This window comes from Achroia grisella, unplaced genomic scaffold (genome assembly GCF_030625045.1).
Source record: "Achroia grisella isolate CSIRO2021 unplaced genomic scaffold, CSIRO_AGI_Agris_v1 utg1086, whole genome shotgun sequence".
NCBI lineage: Eukaryota > Metazoa > Arthropoda > Insecta > Lepidoptera > Pyralidae > Achroia > Achroia grisella.
Window position 1 is genome coordinate 2,613,402 of NW_026712572.1, and position 22,139 is coordinate 2,635,540.

The following is a 22,139-nucleotide window of genomic DNA, read 5'->3' on the forward strand; positions in this document are numbered from 1 at the left end:
TTCATTACCTCTTATTTAATTAATTATTTTTATTTCATGTATAGAACGTAACATTGTGTGGTCCTTTGAGTCGGATTGATGTCATGTCACTAGTTTCTCCTAACCTGTATAAGGACGGTGTTACACTATTGTAATATTCTATTATACTTCTATTAATACGTCCAGGTGACTTGGTGTTTGGTTCCTTTCCTTGTTTCCAGAAGACAACGATAACATGCCTCTTATCCTGCCTATGATAAACTGTTCATAAATAGGTCAAAAGGATGTCGCCACAAAGGAAGCGGCAGATATAATAATAACAAAAAAAATGAAGCAGTTCACAAAACAAGGTGTTTGGCGGCTGATATAGGTGCTAAGACTGTAGTACTGAGGGGTATTAATGGTGTGTCTATGATAGAGTGCGAGTAAGAGAGCGCGTTTGTCGCAGGGAGTGGCTGGAGCTGGTGTGGTCGCTGCGGCACTGGGCGGCCGTGCGCGAGGAGGTGGCGGCGCGCGTGCGTGCGGCGTGCCTGGTGGAGTGCGTGCCCGCGCACGTGGCCGCCTACCTCGCCTTCCTCGCGCGCCACGCCGCCGACCGCGCGCCGCACTCGCACCTCGCGCTCGACCTCGCGCGACTGACGTAGACGACTGACACTAGCATCACTCTCAGGCGGCGTGCCTGGTGGAGTGCGTGCCCGCGCACGTGGCCGCCTACCTCGCCTTCCTCGCGCGCCACGCCGCCGACCGCGCGCCGCACTCGCACCTCGCGCTCGACCTCGCGCAGGTGAGACTGACGTAGACGACTGACACTAGCATCACTCTCAGGCGGCGTGCCTGGTGGAGTGCGTGCCCGCGCACGTGGCCGCCTACCTCGCCTTCCTCGCGCGCCACGCCGCCGACCGCGCGCCGCACTCGCACCTCGCGCTCGACCTCGCGCAGGTGAGACTGACGTAGACGACTGACACTAGCGTCACTCTCAGGCGGCCGTGTGCGCGGCCTAAATCAGTATCATTTATCAGTTTTACCTAACAGAATCTTTATAGTTTCGGTACAACTACAACATTGGTCCTTCGAGCCGGGTCTGGACCAGCGACGTATGGATAAAATGTTAGTGTTGCGAAATAATGTACGATGCTAGCGTGATGATACGTAGATGGGGGCTATTGCCCCTGGAGTCAAGTTAGGCCGAAGCTCACCTCGACGTCACCCCTTTTAAGTAATAAAATGTATACCAGTTCGTCGAATCTGGAGATGAAAAAGTAATTAAAACGGACAGAAAGTAATAGTAAGAAAAACGTAGTTCTTCATTAAGTGATGGTTTGTGTGGGCAGGTGGTGATGGAGCGGACGACGGTGATCGGCAATGTGCTGCCCCCTGCTGAGCTGCGGGAGCCCGCGCCCGCACCTTCGCGTATTCAGCATCGCACGCTGCACGCGCTCACTCTCATATTCTACACGCATCTGCAGCAGGTACAGACGTCTTTCAATTTAATACGAATGGAATATTGTTCTTGATTGACTTATTTTCTCTTATTAATTGTTTAACCAGTTGTTGTATATTGAATGTTTTTTTTTCTATTTTTATTATTTCATTGAATTAGTGCTAATCGGTGGTTTGTATTCACACACTTAAACTTAAATTGTAAGTAAGAATAAATTATTTAAAAGAGCAACACACAAGTTTCTTGCTTGTTCTTCTTGTGATGAGACAGCATTCCGAATGAGCGGTAGATTAAAAAAAAAAAATGTTATGACTATTCAAAAGTGCTTCAATGTAAGTTTATTTGAATAAATGATTTTCTATTCTATTCTATTCTATTCTATTCTATTCTTATTTATTTAAAAAGAATATAAAACATACAAAATGACTGTAATCTCAGGGGAATAATTAAAGGCATTGTTTCTTTCATACCTTAATGTTGTTGTTGTTTTTAAATATAAAAGATCTTGACTAATGTCAGGGGAATAGTCAGAGGATTGTTTCCTTCATATCTTAAAAGATCGTGGAAAGTGGCAAGAGCTACACCGACAAGCGCGTAGCTCTTAAATTATGAATGAATGAATGAATGATTAATATATTGATGTGTGAGGACCATTGCAGCAACTGCAGGTGGGCGGGCGCGAGGAGGCGGCGGCGGGCGGAGCGGAGGCGGCGGAGGGCGGGGAGGGGGCGGAGGGCGAGTGGGGCGGCGCGGAGCGCGTGGCGCTGCAGTGGCCGAGCGGCCGCCGCGCCACGCTGCACGTGATCGTGGCGCAGGCGCACCTCAAGCTGCTCTGCTACGGGCCCTCCATCTGTGAGTACGGCGGGGGGCGGGGAGGGGGCGGAGGGCGAGTGGGGCGGCGCGGAGCGCGTGGCGCTGCAGTGGCCGAGCGGCCGCCGCGCCACGCTGCACGTGATCGTGGCGCAGGCGCACCTCAAGCTGCTCTGCTACGGGCCCTCCATCTGTGAGTACGGCGGGGGGCGGGGAGGGGGCGGAGGGCGAGTGGGGCGGCGCGGAGCGCGTGGCGCTGCAGTGGCCGAGCGGCCGCCGCGCCACGCTGCACGTGATCGTGGCGCAGGCGCACCTCAAGCTGCTCTGCTACGGGCCCTCCATCTGTGAGTACGGGATGGGACGGTTACGGGATTCTAATTCCATTCATTGTAGTCTATCTATTTAGCACTCCGCCTCGCCTCGAACCGTCGCGAGATCGATTCCTCGCGCAATGCAAATATTTTTCAGCTAGGCGGCTGAAATAGGCGAGACAAATACCTTTGCTACTGTTTAATCGTACTGTATAGGGACTTCTAGGTCCCAAATGAAGTAAATATAATCCGAGCCAAGGTCTTATGTTTGCAGATGACACGGAGCAGGAGATGTACTCGTGGCTGCAGGCGGCGTGGGTGGGCCCGGACGCGCCGGCTGTGGTGGGCCCGGTGGGGGGCGCGGGGTCGGTGGGTGGTGCGGGGGGCGAGCCCCCGGAGGCGCTGCTGCTGCCGGACTGGCTGCGGCTGCACCTGGTGCGGTCGGCGCGGCCCGCGCTGCTCGCGCACGGGCTGCGCGCGCTGCCCGCCAGCAAGCTCGCGCTCTTCATACAGACCTTCGGCATGCCCGTCGCCTCCATGAGGTCGGTGCTACTCCTCACCTCTGTAACTTCATATATCCACGATAGATCATATCGGAATTATTTTAGAAATTTTTGTTGGGAAATCAAAACTATTTACAGGAACAATAATAAACATAATTTAAACAGAAGTCATTTATATGTTTTCGCAGATAGAAGCAAGTAGAAAAGAAATTCACAGTACTAACACGAGAGGCGTGTACGTTTTTTTTATACTACGAAATCGTACGTGTTTTAGATCTTAATAGGAATAAGAGTATCTGAAATGAATTAAATATTAATGAAATAGTAATCGATCAAAGAATTTCCATTCATCATGTTTCTCGCCGATCGACATGGAAAAACTATATATGTACATGTCGTGCAGCGCGTTGCTGAGCGCGCTGGACGCGTGCCCGGCGGGCGCGCTGGCGCGGCTCAGCGTGGAGCGCGTCTACATGGCGCAGCTGCTGCGCGTGCAGCGCGCGCGCGGCGCCACCGGCGGACGGGCCTTCGCAGCCGCGCTCCACCTGCAGCAGCCGCACGCGCCGCCCGGTGAGTGTACATGTGTCGTGGTGCGTGCAGCGCGTCTACATGGCGCAGCTGCTGCGCGTGCAGCGCGCGCGCGGCGCCACCGGCGGACGGGCCTTCGCAGCCGCGCTCCACCTGCAGCAGCCGCACGCGCCGCCCGGTGAGTGTACATGTGTCGTGGTGCGTGCAGCGCGTCTACATGGCGCAGCTGCTGCGCGTGCAGCGCGCGCGCGGCGCCACCGGCGGACGGGCCTTCGCAGCCGCGCTCCACCTGCAGCAGCCGCACGCGCCGCCCGGTGAGTGTACATGTGTCGTGGTGCGTGCAGCGCGTCTACATGGCGCAGCTGCTGCGCGTGCAGCGCGCGCGCGGCGCCACCGGCGGACGGGCCTTCGCAGCCGCGCTCCACCTGCAGCAGCCGCACGCGCCGCCCGGTGAGTGTACATGTGTCGTGGTGCGTGCAGCGCGTCTACATGGCGCAGCTGCTGCGCGTGCAGCGCGCGCGCGCGCGCCACCGGCGGACGGGCCTTCGCAGCCGCGCTCCACCTGCAGCAGCCGCACGCGCCGCCCGGTGAGTGTACATGTGTCGTGGTGCGTGCAGCGCGTCTACATGGCGCAGCTGCTGCGCGTGCAGCGCGCGCGCGGCGCCACCGGCGGACGGGCCTTCGCAGCCGCGCTCCACCTGCAGCAGCCGCACGCGCCGCCCGGTGAGTGTACATGTGTCGTGGTGCGTGCAGCGCGTCTACATGGCGCAGCTGCTGCGCGTGCAGCGCGCGCGCGGGGCCACCGGCGGACGGGCCTTCGCAGCCGCGCTCCACCTGCAGCAGCCGCACGCGCCGCCCGGTGAGTGTACATGTGTCGTGGTGCGTGCAGCGCGTCTACATGGCGCAGCTGCTGCGCGTGCAGCGCGCGCGCGGCCACCGGCGGACGGGCCTTCGCAGCCGCGCTCCACCTGCAGCAGCCGCACGCGCCGCCCGGTGAGTGTACATGTGTCGTGGTGCGTGCAGCGCGCATGGCGCAGCTGCTGCGCGTGCAGCGCGCGCGCGCGGGCCACCGGCGGACGGGCCTTCGCAGCCGCGCTCCACCTGCAGCAGCCGCACGCGCCGCCCGGTGAGTGTACATGTGTCGTGGTGCGTGCAGCGCGCATGGCGCAGCTGCTGCGCGTGCAGCGCGCGCGCGGGGCCACCGGCGGACAGCCTTCGCAGCCGCGCTCCACCTGCGCGCACGCGCCGCCCGGTGAGTGTACATGTGTCGTGGTGCGTGCAGCGCGTCTACATGGCGCAGCTGCTGCGCGTGCAGCGCGCGCGCGGGGCCACCGGCGGTCAATGTATGACGAGAACCATCTAAGAAGATCGCCCCTAATTCCTACATACTGAAGCTTAGATAAAAGCAAACAATAATCAATGCGATCGAATGCTTTACTATAATCTGTATAAATAACGTCTACTTGGTGTCCATCATCCATGGCTTCTGTCAAATAGTCATTAAATAGAACAAGATTGGACACTGTAGACCGTCCAATGATAAATCCGTGTTATTATTTGTATACCTTCGAGTTACTCGATATCATTGTACTTTTTTACTGCTTCTAATTGTTCCACGGCTAGTTGCTAACCTAAATTTAAATCTTTGTAAATACCAAAAGACAAAATTAAATGTATTGTTAAACAAATTCGATTGTATCCACTACGAGACAGTTACTCTACACGCAAAAACTACTCAGCAAATGTTACAGTAATATAACTTATGCATCAGAATAACGTATAGGCTATATCTTTTATTGAAATTTAACGCGCATCGAACCTCGGGCATACCACCACCAGTACAAAATAAAATATAACAGTAACGAATACTGTCCTTAAGATTTACTATGACACATATTTATGCGTATACAGACGAGGCGCTGTTCGGTGCGGAGCGTCTTCCGGCGGAGTGCGCAGCAGTGCGGGCGGCGCCGGGCCCCGCGGGGCCCTCGGGAGCCCCGGGGCCCGAGCTGGTGTCGGCGGTGCTGGCGGCCGCGCTCACCGGCGCCCCCTACCCGGGGGACCTCGACGCGGCCTACACGGACCTACTCACGGTACTCGCCTCACACTGCTTCTTCCTTATGCCATTTATTTGTCGTCGGCGTAATATGTTTTTCTCTTCCATTCATCCCTGTTCGCAGTCGTCTCGTTATTTACTTTCTTATCATATCATCTTTCACACAGTCCATCCATCTCTTTTTCGGCCTTCCTCTGCCTTTATAACCATCTACATTCATATGTACATGTACACAAACACCTTCCATAAAACATTATCTTCTAAAGTCGTATCCATCAGGCGGGAGTTGGCCTTCAGCCGCTCTATAAGTCTTTCCGCGGGTTTGGAGTGCCATCTGTACTCGCTCCTTATGCTCCGGTGAATCTGTAACGGCCAGGCCATCAAAAATAAACCGGAGTGCTAAACCGCTAGACCACCGAGACCGTCAATCGAGGATAAATGTGCACTACAGATGGTAACGGCGGAGGTGAAGCGTGGTCGCGGCGGCGGGGAGGGCGGTGCGATGCCGTACGCAGCAGGCGTGGTGACGTGGGTGGTGCGCACCGCCGCCGGGGGAGCCGGTGCGGCCGCACTCGCCCGCCACCAGCACCGCGCCGCGCCGCTGCTGCGGGCGCTGTTACCGCTGCGCTCCCCGGACTTGGCGCAGGTAACTTCCGAAGCAGTATGCAGTGCTGTCTAGCGACGGTTGCTGTGGTGTCCATTGCCCCGGAAAGAAGAGAGGTACAAGGTATAGGGAATAAATCATTTGTAAGTCGAAAAAACACTTACCACGTTTCAGTTGGTATAATCGTGAGGTTGAAGTGACTATAGGTTAGCCATGGCTTGCTTTGTGATGTCGTTTGTTCAATTTTACGGTGTTGAAGCTGTTGTTTGCTTATAAATTTGAATAATTTAATGATCGCTCTCTTATTGTATTAAAATGTACATACTACAGTCAATGTTAAAATATTATTGTATAGATTCAGCAAATCAATCGAAATCACATATCCATGAAAATACGTCGAATTTTTTTCAAAATGTTTTGTTATAGGTTAAATCATATAAATTCAATAAATATCGGGAACTCGATAAATATAAAACGTAAGAAAAGATAATATAAGATGTCACGATTTCTGCTAATGACCGCATCAAATTTAAAACAGTAAACAAATAAAGTATATCTCTCTAAATCGAATGTTGTGCGTGCACAGTGCGGTACGGTTCTGTTGGGCGCGTACGGCCCGCTCAAGGGCCCGCTGCCGGGCGTGCTGCGGGCGCTGGTGCAGGCCGCGCCCCGCACCGACAGCGCCGGGCCCTCGCCCCGCACCGACAGCGCCGGCTCGCTGCCGCTGCTCGCAGACATCGACAGCGCCCGCACCGCTGACCAGCTCGTCGCAGGTAAACTCCGCAAGATAGATTCGAGACAGGAGAATATATCCGCCAGATATGTTCTCCTGTCTTTATAGATTTAGAAATAAGCCGATGATCCACGTGGTGGTAAACCATCACCTACGATGTCCAACGATACAAATAAATGATTATTTATAAAATACTGATAATTGTACTTTCTCTATTTTTTACGTACATGTGGGAGCATTACGGCCTAATAGTTTACTACAAGTTCTTTAATCGATTGGATTGTAGCTTCCCAATGACCACCAAATAATTACAGTGAACAAAAAAATTAAATCGAGAAGCCACTAGTGTCTTGTTCGCTGGTATTTTTTGTTATAGTCATTGTAAATTATTAGGCCATAATAAAGAGAAATGTTAATTTGTGAGTTGGGCAGTGCAGTAATGTTGTTTGTTCCCCCGTAGTGCTGGAGCGCACGAGCGCACGCACGTTGGAGGCGGTGGGCGCGCGCATGATCTGTGCGCACGACCCGCGCCTCGTGCTGCACGCGCTGTGTGCGCTGCTCGAGCGCAGCAAGGACGGACACTACGACGACAAGGTTACACCCCTCCCCCACACCACACACCACACCCCACACTACCACCCTGCTCACATCACCATGATCTGTGCGCACGACCCGCGCCTCGTGCTGCACGCGCTGTGTGCGCTGCTCGAGCGCAGCAAGGACGGACACTACGACGACAAGGTTACACCCCTCCCCCACACCACACACCACACCCCACACTACCACCCTGCTCACATCACCATGATCTGTGCGTACGACCCGCGCCTCGTGCTGCACGCGCTGTGTGCGCTGCTCGAGCGCAGCAAGGACGGACACTACGACGACAAGGTTACACCCCTCCCCCACACCACACACCACACCCCACACTACCACCCTGCTCACATCACCATGATCTGTGCGCACGACCCGCGCCTCGTGCTGCACATGATTTAAGTACACCTACTACCTATATAAATATAAAAAAAATACTACATTATTCGAATGTTACAGATATTTTTCTAACACAACTGTGTGATTTATTTATTTATGCGCAATGTTTCAATGATATTTAACAGGTGAAGTCGGAGAGCGACGACAAGCAAGTGGCACTGTTCTCCCGGAGCGGACGCGGCTGTGGCCTGCTGCTGGACTGGATGTCGGAGCTGCAGCGAGAGACCCTCGGCCCGCAGCCCGAGAGACAGGTACAGCATCACATTTTGTTTTATATTTTTACTAGCTACCCACACTGGCTTTGCACGGGTGTACATGTATTATACATATAAAACTTCCTCTTGAATCACTCTATCTGTTAAAAAAACCGCTTCAAAATCCGTTGCGTAGTTTTAAAGATTTAAGCATACATAGGGACAGACAGCGACAGCGACTTTGTTTTATACTGTGTAATGACGAGTGACAACTTTAAATTTTTAATAATTATTCCAAATTACAATAAACGTATTTATTTTGGGCTAAAATGATTGACTATGATTAGCTACTTAACAAATACAAAAATAATAGTTTCTAAAAGTCAAACCACATCAAACTGCGCTGTATCAATTTGGTCACATCACTACGAAAACAAACAGTTTACATAACTTTGAAGCCGTAGATTGTACGTCAGTTCAAAGTTACATCACGCATTCGATCCCGATCTGTCAGAAACGCGAACTTTCAGCGTCCGGACTATACCTGTTATTTTTATTGTTTAGTTTAACTCGTGTATGTGCAGTCAGTTCAAAGTTACATCACACATTCGATCCCGACCTGTCAGAAACGCGAACTTTCAGCGTCCGGACTATACCTGTTATTTTTATTGTTTGGTTTAACCCGTGTATGTGCAGTCAGTTCAAAGTTACATCACCCATTCGATCTCGACCTGTCAGAAACGCGAACTTTCAGCGTCCGGACTATACCTGTTATTTTTGTTTGGTTTAACCCGTGTGTGTGCAGTCAGTTCAAAGTTACATCACCCATTCGATCCCGACCTGTCAGAAACGCGAACTTTCAGCGTCCGGACTATACCTGTTATTTTTATTGTTTAGTTTAACTCGTGTATGTGCAGTCAGTTCAAAGTTACATCACGCATTCGATCCCGACCTGTCAGAAACGCGAACTTTTAGCGTCCGGACTATACCTGTTGTTATTGTTTGGTTTAACCCGTGTATGTGCAGTCAGTTCAAAGTTACATCACCCATTCGATCCCGACCTGTCAGAAACGCGAACTTTCAGCGTCCGGACTATACCTGTTGTTATTGTTTGATTTAACCCGTGTATGTGCAGTCAGTTCAAAGTTACATCACGCATTCGATCCCGACCTGTCAGAAACGCGAACTTTCAGCGTCCGGACTATACCTGTTATTTTTATTGTTTAGTTTAACTCGTGTATGTGCAGTCAGTTCAAAGTTACATCACGCATTCGATCCCGATCTGTCAGAAACGCGAACTTTCAGCGTCCGGACTATACCTGTTGTTATTGTTTGGTTTAACCCGTGTACGTGCAGATGCGGCTGATGTTCGTGGCGGGGTGCGCGGCGTGGCGTCCGCTGCTGGTGACGCTGCTGGCGCACCGCGCCTCCTGGCGCACGCTGCACGCCTGCCTCGCAGCGCTGCTGCAGCCCGGACGGTGACGCGCCACTCATATTTATTACTATCTGACCCCTCACGACCTGACATAGTACCTTTGTTTTATTTTTATAACACAGGGAACAAACGAGCATGCGGCTCACCTGATGGTAAGTGATTACCGCCGCCCATGAGCACCCGCAACACCAGGGGAACTGCAAGTACGTTGTCGGACTTTTAAAAAGGAATAAGCTCTTTTCTTGAAGGTTTCAATATCGTTCGGAAATACCATTGCTGGAAGGTGATTCTACAATGTGGTTGTGCGAGGCAAGAAGTTTCTAGAAAACCGCACTGTGGAAGACCAGACATCCAGATCATCAGGATGATATTTCAGTTTCCGGCGGGTGGTACGGTGGTGAAACTCAGCAGCTGGTATTAATCCGAACAGTTCCTCAGAACCTTACTACCAATGGGGATGTGTGTGTGCAGGGGCTGGGCTGCGAGTTCTGTGCTGGACTTCGCGGAGACGCTGATCGGCAGCCCGCGCGTGTGGCAGGGCCGCGACAAAGCCACGCCCAAACACCACGCGCCCGACGACACGCTGCGGCTGCACCACGACCAGGTGAACTACACGTGATAACTGAGGGAGCTCTGGAAAGACAGTGGTTGATACGATATGGAAGATAGTGTGGAGTCGGTACTGAGTTATATAAATAGTACAGACTCTTCTAACCTTATTTAATAGCGGTAGATTTAAAAAAAAATTTTGACTATTCAAAAGTGCTTAAATTAAGTTTATTTGATTAAATGATTAAAATAATAAAACGCGGCAGTTATTGGGAATGGTATATTGGCAGCAATTACTGAGATGCTGTCCATTATCAATATAAATGTGACTCGATATTGAGATGGTTGGTTGGTGCGCAGCTGACGACGCTGGTGCAGTACATCGTGGAGGAGGGGTTGGAGGCGGAGCGCGCGGGCGGCGCGGACGCGATGCGGCGCCGCATGGAGGCGCGGCTGGCGCTGCTGCTGCGCTGCTGCGGCACCCAACATGCGCTGCTCGCCGCCGCGCTGCTGCTGCTTTACATGAAGGTGAGCACGCTCCGCTCGCGGACCGATGCGGCGCCGCATGGAGGCGCGGCTGGCGCTGCTGCTGCGCTGCTGCGGCACCCAACATGCGCTGCTCGCCGCCGCGCTCGCCGCCGCCGCCGCGCACCCCCTCATGCTGCTGCTGCTTTACATGAAGGTGAGCACGCTCCGCTCGCGGACCGATGCGGCGCCGCATGGAGGCGCGGCTGGCGCTGCTGCTGTGTCTGCTGCTGCTGCTGCACGTGTTAATGGAATCTGATTCATTCAGGTTTTAGGGTATATAGACACTAAAACCTGATTGAATCAGCTTTCATTAGTTACTCTATATAATGATTACAGTAACTACTGAGTGTAGCACTCATCATCATCATCTCAGCCCGGAAGACGTCCACTACTGAACAAAGCTCTCCCCCAAAGATCTCCACGACGATCGGTCCTGCACAGCTCGCATCCATCGCCTTCCAGCGATCTTGATCAGATCGTCGTTCCACCCTGCTGAAGGCCTTCCCAGGCTGCGTCTTTCGGTCCACGGTCGCCACTCGAGGACTTTATTACCTCAACGGCCATCTGTCCTACGAGCTATGTGTCCTGCCCGTTACCACTTCAATTTCGCAATTCAAAAATGGGTAGCGCTGCAAATATAAAATCTCAAATAGTTTTGTCTGGAAAGTAATACATGTGTTTGTGTGTGCAGGTGCCGCGCGTGCAGCAGGTGGTGGCGACGAGCGGTGCGCGCACGCTTCGTCGCCGAGCACTGCTGGCCGGACCCCTGGAGAGAGCGGCGGCCAACACCACGTGCGCCACGGACCGGCCCGCGCACGCGCTGCTCACCGCGCTCGCCGCCGCCGCCGCCGCCAAGGACCACGCCGCCAAGTAAGTCACACTCACCACGGCGGCCGACACCACGTGCGCCACGGACCGGCCCGCGCACGCGCTGCTCACCGCGCTCGCCGCCGCCGCCGCCGCCAAGGACCACGCCGCCAAGTAAGTCACACTCACCACGGCGGCCGACACCACGTGCGCCACGGACCGGCCCGCGCACGCGCTGCTCACCGCGCTCGCCGCCGCCGCCGCCGCCAAGGACCACGCCGCCAAGTAGTATATTGTAGTAATAAGAAAAAAAAAACACTGTAAAACGGAGAAAATATATTAATAATAGAGAACTAATTGACAATAGAAAGAATGAATTGAAGTATCAAAAACAAGAATGTAATATAAAAGAACTATAAATTTAAATACAAATTTAGAATATAAAATACATATCTGATTAGCCAGTTACAACAATAATAATGCGTAGTAGTATAGAATAGAAGAGAATTTATTCAAATAAACCTATTTTAAACACTTATGAATAGTCACAGTTATCGTTCATTTAATCTACCGCTCATTTGGAAGGCTGTCTCATCACAAGAAGAAAGAGCACTGAAATTATAATTAATCGTAATCAGTTGGCTTATATTGGGTGTTGTTGTGAGCGCAGGATGTCCCGCATGGAGGCGAGCGTGCGCGCGCTGTGGTCGCGGGTGGAGGGCGCGGGGCGGCGGGCGCTGCCGCTGGCGGCCGCCCTGCTGCGCGGCTCGCTGCTGCTGCACGCGCGCCACCACCACCACCTGCTGGCCGCGCTCGAGGTGCTGCCAGACGACGACCTCTTCGCCTCCGACACCTGGTAACCGCCGCACTGTAATAATCTTTGCAAGTCGATATATAAATTGTGGTCTGTTCTTTTATATTATCTAAAAATATACTAAACTGTAAATTACATAGTCGGAAATTAGTATTAACTAGTGGTCGCCTAATGGTCGAAATTTTGTAACATCAATTTTGAATTCCAATCTGTATTATATTATCTTTAATCGTAAATGAATAAATAAAGACTTGTGTTAGCGAGGAGATCCACACGATCCTGGAGTGCTTCCTGGGTGTGGTGAAGAAGCAGTCGAGTGGCGGCGGCGGAGGCTCCCGCGAGGTGGGGCTCCAGCACCGCGTGGCGGCGCTGCTGCGGCGGTACGTGGCCGCGCGCCCGCACCACGCCGCCGCGCTGCTCGCCGCGCACCGCGACCTCATCGCGTCAGTACACTATCACTATTACTACTTCATGTATCTCCAAATTCAAATTCAAATTCAAAAATCATTTATTCATGTAGGACATTTTAGCCGCTTATGAACGTCAAATTTTTACATTATAATTTTTTTTTCCCTACCGTCCAGTTCGGTATATAGATCCAATTGAGAAGAACTGGCAAGAAACTCAATTGAATTACTTTTTTTTTTTTTAAAGCCAGTTTATTTACAATGTATATTTATATAGGTGTCTATGTCTAACATTAAATGAAAATTCAGTGCATGAACAACTATTGCCATGCACACTCGTCATTCAAGTAATAGTTTAGTGAGTAATAGGCTTTGCTCAGTAAATATGATTTCACAGATGTTTTGAATTTATTTAAGGGTAATTCCAACATATCCTTTGGTATCTTATTGTAAATTTTTATACCTATTCCCATAAAAGACCTATTAACTTTTTCTAAACGATACTTGGGGACAGCAAGTTTGTCTTTAAATCTTGTATTAATATTATGAATATTGCTGTTTTTTGGAAATAAGTCAAGATTTTTATGAACATATAGGATATTTGAATATATAAATTGAGAAGCAACGGTGAGAATATTTGCGTCTTTGAATTTCTCTCTTAATGAGTCACGACTCTTCATACAGTAGATCGCTCCCACTCTCGACCCGCCTCTACGGATCCATCCCAGTTTGGCAGCCAAATTATTGGGTGATTACAAAAAGATACGAAACCGACGTGTGTATCTTTAAACTTTTGTTACCATTGAATACTGCGGCGGGACGTAGCCGCGCGCCCGCACTACGTCGCCACGCACCGCGACCTCATCACCACTGTTCACCTCACCTCACCACTGTTGACCTCATCACACATCGCGACTACATCATTTATCTCCCACTTTCGACCCGCCTCTACGGATCCATCCCAGTTTGGTAGCCCAATTAATGGGTGATTAGAACAGGACTCATATATATGGATAACTGTTATTGCCGTCGAAAACAAGGTGTATATATTATATTATTTTAATAGATGTATAAAGTTTAAATACGTAGTCGAACTATAATTAAAATCAATACTTTGCGCAAGATGTTGTAGAAAGATAAACTGATTTTTGATTTAACAAAAGTTAAGAAATTTTGATTTGCCCTGCGGTGTGCTAAACCGTTAGATCACTGATGCCGTCAACTTACTTCATAAACATTTACATGTCTTTTATTTTTTAGAACACTAAATGTGTGTGTTGGTTAACAATTTACGAGCTTATATTGAATGTTGAAGGTAATGCCAATTAACAGAGTGCGTGTGTTGTAGGAGCTTGCCAGCGCTGTCGTCGCTGGGAGGGGCAGGAGCGGGAGCAGGCGCGGATGTGGCAGCACCTGCTTCGGCTGCGCCGCCGCCCCTCGCGCTGCGGACGCTACAACGCCGTCGGGATTCGCCCGACGACCTGCACGCTGCCATACAGGTCACTCTCCTCTCTCTCTCTCTCTCACACTCTTTGAGATAACTTTATCACGCTGCGGGGCGCTACGGCGCCGAAAACCCTAAAAATAAATTATATTTTTGTATAATATAAAGTAAACTGTACAAAGCTCTATTTAGAACTTCGTATAATGTAGAAATAAGTAACCGTGTAGTTGAGCAAACGGTGTGATATCAGGAGGTGGATTCGTGGGGCACGCGGCGCGGCGGAGCGTGGGGCGGCGCCGAGGCGGCGGGGGCGCTGCTGCGGGCCGTCGCGCCCCTCGCTGCGGCCCCGCACCAGCCGCTGCGGGCCGCCGCGCTCACGCTGTTAGCGCGCCTGCTGCCCGCCGTCCCCGACACGCAGCCAGGTACGTACCGACCCGCGGCCCGCACTGACCACTGCGGCCCCGCACCAGCCGCTGCGGACCGCCGCGCTCACGCTGTTAGCGCGCCTGCTGCCCGCCGTCCCCGACACGCAGCCAGGTACGTACCGACCCGCGGCCCGCACTGACCACTGCGGCCCCGCACCAGCCGCTGCGGACCGCCGCGCTCACGCTGTTAGCGCGCCTGCTGCCCGCCGTCCCCGACACGCAGCCAGGTACGTACCGACCCGCGGCCCGCACTGACCACTGCGGCCCCGCACCAGCCGCTGCGGACCGCCGCGCTCACGCTGTTAGCGCGCCTGCTGCCCGCCGTCCCCGACACGCAGCCAGGTACGTACCGACCCGCGGCCCGCACTGACCACTGCGGCCCCGCACCAGCCGCTGCGGACCGCCGCGCTCACGCTGTTAGCGCGCCTGCTGCCCGCCGTCCCCGACACGCAGCCAGGTACGTACCGACCCGCGGCCCGCACTGACCACTGCGGCCCCGCACCAGCCAGCGATAATTGATGGCATTGGTCGCACCTTATTACACTCTGATTAGCTATGTTTCCATCTCTTTCCCACGTAGGAAAGAGATGGAAACATTATGTTGACTCTAGCACACACTGCTGACGTCTTGCGAATATTTTTGTATTGGATAGTCCATTTGTGGAGGAAGGCTTTAAACTTTCTAACATCACACTACGACCAATAGGAGCGGAGCTGTAATAAAAAATATTGCAAAAGGTAGGGAAATTCAACGCAGACGAGAGTCGGCTAGTTGTTATATACAACTAGCCGACTCACTTAACGTCGTCGGTGGTACGAAATGTAAATAACTATATCTGAATAAAAACTGTATTATAATTAAATGTATTTAATACATGCTCAGGTCTGAACGTGGTACTGGAGTGCTTGGACTCATCACGACCTGAGATCACCCAGTCGATGCTGGACAAGCTGCCGGACCTGGTGATCGGTATGCAGGAGCACGCCACGCAGATTCTGGTGCGCGTGTTCGAATTAGGCATGAAGTCGCGACACCCCGTCGAACAGTGCATCAGCAAGTGTGTCACCACCATCAACCTGCACAGGGGATGCTGAGCAATCAACCACGTCATGGTACAGTTCAACTAGGGATGTGAATAAAAATAGATTAAAATGTTTCATAATCGATAAACAATCGATTATAAATTTGAAATCATTAGTCAATAAAAACATAGAGTTTAATATCTCAATAAATCGGCAGAATGTCACATCCATAGGTGCAGCGTGCTCTCAAGCCAAGGAATCAATGGAATATGGAACAGCCAATTGAATTAATCAAAATCTCTATTTTTTTATACTACGTCGACAAACAAGCGTAAGGTCCATCTGATAGTAAACAGTTAGACTATGGACGCCTGAAATAAATACCACTGAATACTGGTGTTCGTTTTGCTGCTGACATACAAGTTAAATCTACTACTACTAATTTATTTTGAGCAAGGAACTAACAAGAAACTGATTAAACCTTTCATATGAAATTGTACACTTAATTAGCCATCAGCTTTTTAATCTCACGAGTTTACAATGTATGACGTCGATCGTGTCTATGCATGATATAAACTTTCAGGAAAAAGTACTCTAAATGTAAGTGATAACAAAAGCCTTTGCGTGGTTTAAAATATAGAAACAGACTTAACAATGTTTTTTTTATACTACTACAGATGTTTTCATTTGTTCGAATCAATAATCGAATTCGTATTTGTCTGCGAGAAAATTTTCATTTCTGTTAACTGTACTTTTTTGTGTAAAAGCAATTCATGTAATTTGTGTAAAGGGAAAAATCGCAAAGAATGCTCCCTAAAACTATTAACGAATGAATTTGTAAATATTACTATTTGTATTTGATTTGTTAAATATAAGTTTTAATGATTAAAAATAAAATTGGACAATAAAATGTTTTTATTTAATATAGTGCTACATAACTTACATGTTTGGCAAAAATATCAACATATACAGACAGTCTACAATTAGGTGGAGCAACTATGTACTGTTACAAGTAAAAACTAGATGAGAACTGCTAGAGTGTACCCAGTTGCGTGCCTTGAGGAAAGACATGTCCACTGGTGAACAGATGATTATAAGCATATATTTTTTAACATTATTAGCATGGGTAGCCCACCGTTGGGTGTATGCCTCTCCGATCTGTTTGCTCGTTGCACAGTCCGTGGCAGTTTTCCAGCTGTGCTTACCATATCATCAGACCATCTAGGTGGTGGTCTGCCAGTTCGTTTAGCGCGACGGAATCTTTAATCCTGGACACAGTTGCTTCATTTACCATCATATCATATCATTATCATATCATAGTAAGATGAATAAATTATAATTATTTGAAAATGGCATTCCACATGTCATATCACAGATTAGCTACACACCCCGGCTTCGCACGGATGTACATGTATTATACATATTAACCTTCCTCTTACATCACTATCTATTAAAAAAAACCGTTTCAAAATCCGTTACGTAGTTTTAAAGATTTAAGCATACATAGGGACGGACAGACAACGATAACGACTTTGTTTTATATTCTGTAATGATGATTTCAACCGTCCAGAAGCTTATTATACATGTTTAAAATTAGTGGAATAAGTAAATAATAAATCATAAGAAGACATAAAAATTAACGTTTTATTATAGAGTCATGAATATAACACAAAAAAAATACTTTAATAATATCAACATTTTTTTATATTTTATACTATTTGTAAAATAAATTATTTCGTATCCGTAAGCTTAGAAAATTATGCACTCTTGTAAGAACCGTTTCTGTCATATGCACATACACCCACACAACATACAGTTATATTATCACCAATCATTTGAGCCGAGATCTTCAAATAACTTATCCTTGATCTTTGGTTTGGGATCTTCTTTGATCTTCGTGTCGACTGCACCCACTAAGCCCAGTATGTACTCCAGTTCTGAAAGATTAATTAAAAATTCAGTATTTTAAGCCATAATTAAAGTGCCATATAAATAAAATTGGAGTGTCTGTTTGTAATATTGAAATAACCGGTTTTTACTACATGCATATAAATACGGTACATACACCAAAATAACATTTTTTACAATTTTTGTCTGTCTGTCTGTCTCTCTGTTTGTTCCGGCTAATCTCTGAAATGACTGGACCGATTTAAAAAATATTGTAAAGGAAGGACATCAAGATAAGACGGCACCAGTATCGTAGCAGAATATTATATCGACTTATGTCAAATGTAAAACAACATAGTGTTTTTTTTTGTTTATTGGGTTGTTTGGGGTATTTCAGATGTTTGTAGCACCTGGAGCACTGCATCCCACTTAGATCTATTGTGCTCGCCCTTTTTCAAAGTTCGCTACCTAGACCCGTCAGAGACAAGAATTGAAGGATATTCTTAGGAGCGATGGTTTTTATCTCCTCGGGAAAGAGTGTAAACTTTCCAAAGGAGATATTTTGTTTATGCATGAGTGGGCTACAACCACATAGGATGTGAAGCGGCGTTTCCTCTTCAGTTTGGCAGAATCTGCAGATTCTTGTCGTGCATAGGCCTAGGTAAGCCATATGCTTGTTTAATTTGCAGTGTCCTGTGAGGGCCCTAGCATATGTTGTTTTTACTCAATAGCAGTAGTATATTGGAGTATTTGTTTGAGTAGCCCGATATTAGGTGTAGGTAACATAGTGTTATAAAAAACAGAAAATAAGAAAGGTATGTAGACAGCTTCCAACAAATATAATTACCATCACATGTGAGAGCTGTTCCCCTCAGCTCATGAGGTCCGACATACTGCTTCTTCATATCACCCTCAAAGTATACAAACAAGCTGGGCAGGTTCCTCTCAGGAAAGTTTGGGATGCAAGTCTGTGCTACTGCTTTCAGGAACTTCGTGTACGGAAACTTGGCTGCCAGTTGTCTCATGTACTGATTTATTAGTGCACACTGCTGGATACTAGAATAAATTAATTCTTCATAAGTAATAAGGCTATTGTATTATTATTAAGTTGTATTATTACAAAAATTACAACTTAATAATTGGTTGGCATAAATCTACTTATTTCTAACCAACTTGCAATATGTTACTACCCTAAATCCTACACCTATTTTTATCCACCAAATCTAGGGGTAGTATCAACAAAACGAGTCGTCCGTTGTGCGTCGCGTCGAGCACACGCAAATCCGCATATTCTCCGCGAATCAACGTTAACGGAACCATCAGCCGCGATCTCCGCGCAATCATCTTATTAGTACACCATACAGTGAAAATCATCATAGTGTTGTGTGTTTTTTAAAGTGAAACAGCTACATATATATAAGACTTAAATGTTGTCGTTAAGGACGACACGAACCAGGTTGGTCCTTAATTTAATTAAATTAATAATACTCTTTATTATAGATAAAAAAATAAAAAAAACTAAAAACTAAATATAAAAATGTGCTAACAAAAGTTGGACTTATCCGTCAAAGCAATCCTTACATTTAATCTGGACCTGGACCATAAGTATGTTTGGATCGTAAACAACTACACTAATTGCAGGTATTTGTGCCCACCTCCAGAGCAAAGTATTCATTTAAACAAAAACAATAAGTATATCTTTAAGGTTGCCTGGAAGAAATCGCTTTTCAGCGATAAGGCCGCCCATTGTTGCCTCTTCCCTTGGAGAATGTTGTATGTCTATACATATTTATACTTATGTATACATTAATAATGTATATAAATGTTTGTTTGTATACTAAGAGAGAACAATAAAGAATTTTCATTTCATTTCATTTCATCTTTGTAAGTACACAATTTTAAGATCATCATCATAAATTGTACTTCTTGTGTGCCACAATAAGAATTATTATATTAAAACTAGCAGTGCCCACTATTTAACCCACATCAAAATTTATAGCCAATGTATTATTTTTATGTAAAGCTATATTATAGTAAAGTTTCATTAAAATCTATTCAATAGTTTTTGCATGAAAGTGTAACAAACATCCAGGCATCCACACTTTCAAATTTTCGTGTCTATAAGTTCATTTATTTATGTATTAAAACTTTCATTCACAAATACAAAAATAAAGGTCAGTCCTGTAGGCCTGAGTGAGGACTTAACATAAGGCATTTATAATATTAGTAAGATAAGTTATCAAGTTGGTTGGTCTGTTATGAATGTAACTATAGTTGTGTATCAGCATCTTATACATAAAATTCTCGTGTCACAGTTTTCGTTCCCATACTCCTCCGAACGGTTTGAACATGATTGACCGATTCTCATGAAATTTTGTGAGCGTATTGAGTAGGTCTGAGAATCGGCCAACATCTATTTTTCATCCCCCTAAATTCTACATCTCCCAAGGCAAAAACAGCCTTAACACAATCAACAAAGTGAAATAACAACAGTTAAAGCAATATTGACTCACCCCTGTTTATACAAGTGTATAACCACCCATATGCCATCACCAGCTTTGTTCACTTCCTGTACATAGTCCTGTCCGGAGACTTCCATCACATCACCAAATCTTGGTTTCTCTGCCAGCTTCCTCAGTTCAGCTATGCGTTTCCTCCTGTACTCCTCTATTACAGCTTCATCTTCTGAGTCTTCCAGTTCATCAAGACCGTCCAGATCTAGTTCTGATAATTGTTTGTCCTCTGGAAATCAAAGTAAATCACTCGAAAGCCAGTTAAATAAACTGGCTTTAAAAAAAAGTTATTCAATTGAGCTTCTTGCCAGTTCTTCTCAATTGTATCTATATACAGAACTGGATGGTAGAGAGAAAAAAATTATAATGTAAAACTTGATGTTCATATGTGGCTAAAATGTACTACATGAATAAATGATATTTGAATTTTGAATTTTCAACATTATTAAGTCCTCAAGAATGGTATTACATGACTGATTTATTTTTTAAACCAGTTTGGTTCCCTCCAGAAAACATAAAACTCCAGATTAAAAGAAATAAATATGATTGGTCTTAAGTTAGGCTAAGTCGTAGTTATTCTTTAAAATATTCCTATTCATATTTTTTATTATATATATTAAAATATTAATTCCTGTGTAGAGGTTATTCATCCAGTTCTCTGGGAGTTATTACCTTCAGAAATGATGATGGGGCAAAGGAGTTCACCACGAGAAACCAAACAGGTGCAGATGCTCTTAGGAGAGTGGGGACAATAGGCATTACTATAAAATTCTTAATTTGAAAATAAGCGGGAAATTAAATAGACAGATTAATTAACAAACTTCAGTAAAGAGATTAATTAATTAACCAGAGAAAGCAGTTAAAGCACTAGAAAGGTGTACACATAACCTCAACATACTTTCAATTTGTTTCTGTTTAATGGTTTCCTCGATCATGTTTACAATATCCGCTTCCGAAACCTCTTTTTCCTTCTGCGGAAGGATACCTTTAGCTCGCAGGACATCATTCCATTCAGTATCTTCATTTGGATTCTAAAAATAAATAGGGTATCAGTTATTACTCACCATATTTACATATTTGAATCCTTGAAATGAATTAGTATCAGTTTCACATACCTGCATTTTTTGTATTTCCTTTAAACGATTAAATTAAGAAAATGATGAGGTAGCTGTTACTTTCTATTTTGATTTATTTAAATTAACTTTGCTTATTAAACCAAATAATATGTAAAGTTAAAAAAAAATTAAAACTGAAGACACTGCACGAGAGATAACTGATTGACTGATTGAATCAAATTAAAATTATGTCATTCAGTACATTCAAACAGTTGAAGAAAACTGATACCCATTGACATCATAGTTATACAAATAAAATGCAGTACGAAGTATGAATTACTTAAGTGTAATGCTTAATAGAACATGTATTATTTTATTTAGTGTTTAATATAATTATTACATTTACCTAAGTTTTACAAGACATTATTTCGTGTATCTTTTTTCCAGAGATGGCAACGTATAAATTTGACATATAATCTGACACTATGAATGACATATTTTTTTGAAAAGTCATTTGTCAAAATAAATACGAAATGTCAATTTGACCTGATTGCGTCGAGTTGGAAAAATTTTGTCCACTATGTTCAGTTCAGTCAAGTCTCGAAATAAATAAATGTAACATGGCTGATATCGAAGGACATAAACACCGAGAAACTAATTTCGAAGAGGGAGAAGGTAAATACAGTTCAAATATTATTGAATAGGGTTCGTGCATTAGTGCGTCTTTGGTTAGTGCGTATCGCGGACAGGTGTAGTGTGTCCGCTGCCGCGGTCCTACACTCCCGCCACTCACCCTCGTGTTACCTCTGTGACATTGAAATTGGGTTCTTTTTATAATTGCTGCTTGGATTACGGTGCTGGTCTGCCAGGGATGAAGTGTGCTACTAGCCTCGAGTGATAACATTAGTGTTGGGAAAACGCGAAAATGACTGGAGGCACGGACAGAAGCCTCGAATCAGGTACTCGATCTTGTTTTTATTATAATAATCGCAAAATATCGAGGTTATTATTCGCAGTCGCGCTTGTTTATTTGAACAATTTTATCTCTGTCGTGACACTACACTGTACTTTGTACAGTTGTCGGTGTGTCGACTGAATATTTA

At 46.9% G+C, this 22,139-nt stretch overlaps 3 protein-coding genes across 4 annotated transcripts in view; 2 read left to right on the forward strand and 1 right to left on the reverse strand.

Annotated features, from left to right (window-relative positions):
• Positions 1-15,919, forward strand: part of LOC131842979 (integrator complex subunit 1) — a 36,150-nt gene extending 20,231 nt beyond the window's left edge. Inside the window, exons 18-40 of the mRNA XM_059191576.1 lie at positions 428-619; positions 1,292-1,448; positions 2,089-2,272; positions 2,816-3,083; positions 3,448-3,750; positions 3,799-4,285; positions 4,326-4,824; positions 5,484-5,665; positions 6,080-6,274; positions 6,819-7,005; positions 7,426-7,559; positions 8,081-8,206; positions 9,506-9,627; positions 10,056-10,188; positions 10,494-10,580; positions 10,705-10,815; positions 11,353-11,531; positions 11,646-11,753; positions 12,139-12,324; positions 12,543-12,725; positions 14,038-14,188; positions 14,384-14,555; positions 15,442-15,919. Coding sequence (XP_059047559.1) covers positions 428-619; positions 1,292-1,448; positions 2,089-2,272; positions 2,816-3,083; positions 3,448-3,750; positions 3,799-4,285; positions 4,326-4,824; positions 5,484-5,665; positions 6,080-6,274; positions 6,819-7,005; positions 7,426-7,559; positions 8,081-8,206; positions 9,506-9,627; positions 10,056-10,188; positions 10,494-10,580; positions 10,705-10,815; positions 11,353-11,531; positions 11,646-11,753; positions 12,139-12,324; positions 12,543-12,725; positions 14,038-14,188; positions 14,384-14,555; positions 15,442-15,653 — 4,558 coding nt within the window. The 3' untranslated portion in view covers positions 15,654-15,919. The remainder of the gene's footprint in view (positions 1-427; positions 620-1,291; positions 1,449-2,088; positions 2,273-2,815; positions 3,084-3,447; positions 3,751-3,798; positions 4,286-4,325; positions 4,825-5,483; positions 5,666-6,079; positions 6,275-6,818; positions 7,006-7,425; positions 7,560-8,080; positions 8,207-9,505; positions 9,628-10,055; positions 10,189-10,493; positions 10,581-10,704; positions 10,816-11,352; positions 11,532-11,645; positions 11,754-12,138; positions 12,325-12,542; positions 12,726-14,037; positions 14,189-14,383; positions 14,556-15,441) is intronic.
• A 1,111-nt stretch (positions 15,920-17,030) lies between these two features.
• LOC131843747 (viral IAP-associated factor homolog) lies at positions 17,031-21,242 on the reverse strand. The gene is made up of 5 exons (XM_059192480.1): positions 21,097-21,242; positions 20,880-21,012; positions 19,982-20,210; positions 18,316-18,524; positions 17,031-17,518 (listed from the first exon to the last, which is right to left on the reverse strand). The coding sequence occupies exons 1-5, from the start codon at positions 21,100-21,102 to the stop codon at positions 17,406-17,408; spliced, it is 690 nt and encodes a 229-aa protein (XP_059048463.1). The 5' UTR covers positions 21,103-21,242; the 3' UTR covers positions 17,031-17,405.
• A 237-nt stretch (positions 21,243-21,479) lies between these two features.
• LOC131843755 (atlastin) overlaps positions 21,480-22,139 on the forward strand; it is a 38,436-nt gene continuing 37,776 nt past the window's right edge. The window contains exon 1 of one of the 2 annotated variants that reach the window (XM_059192488.1): positions 21,480-21,711. In XM_059192488.1, the coding sequence (XP_059048471.1) occupies positions 21,657-21,711 (55 nt within the window). In that variant the 5' untranslated portion in view covers positions 21,480-21,656. The remainder of the gene's footprint in view (positions 21,712-22,139) is intronic. The other variant, XM_059192498.1, reaches the window with a different exon arrangement.

What these genes read in the sequence shown, in the direction of transcription:
- LOC131843747 (XM_059192480.1), bottom strand. An exon ending in ATACACTTGTATAAACAGGG is followed by an intron (nt 18,525 to 19,981) that starts GTGAGTCAATAT and finishes AATTTATTCTAG; the next exon opens with TATCCAGCAGTGTGCACTAA. An exon ending in AACAGCTCTCACATGTGATG is followed by an intron (nt 17,519 to 18,315) that starts GTAATTATATTT and finishes TTAATCTTTCAG; the next exon opens with AACTGGAGTACATACTGGGC.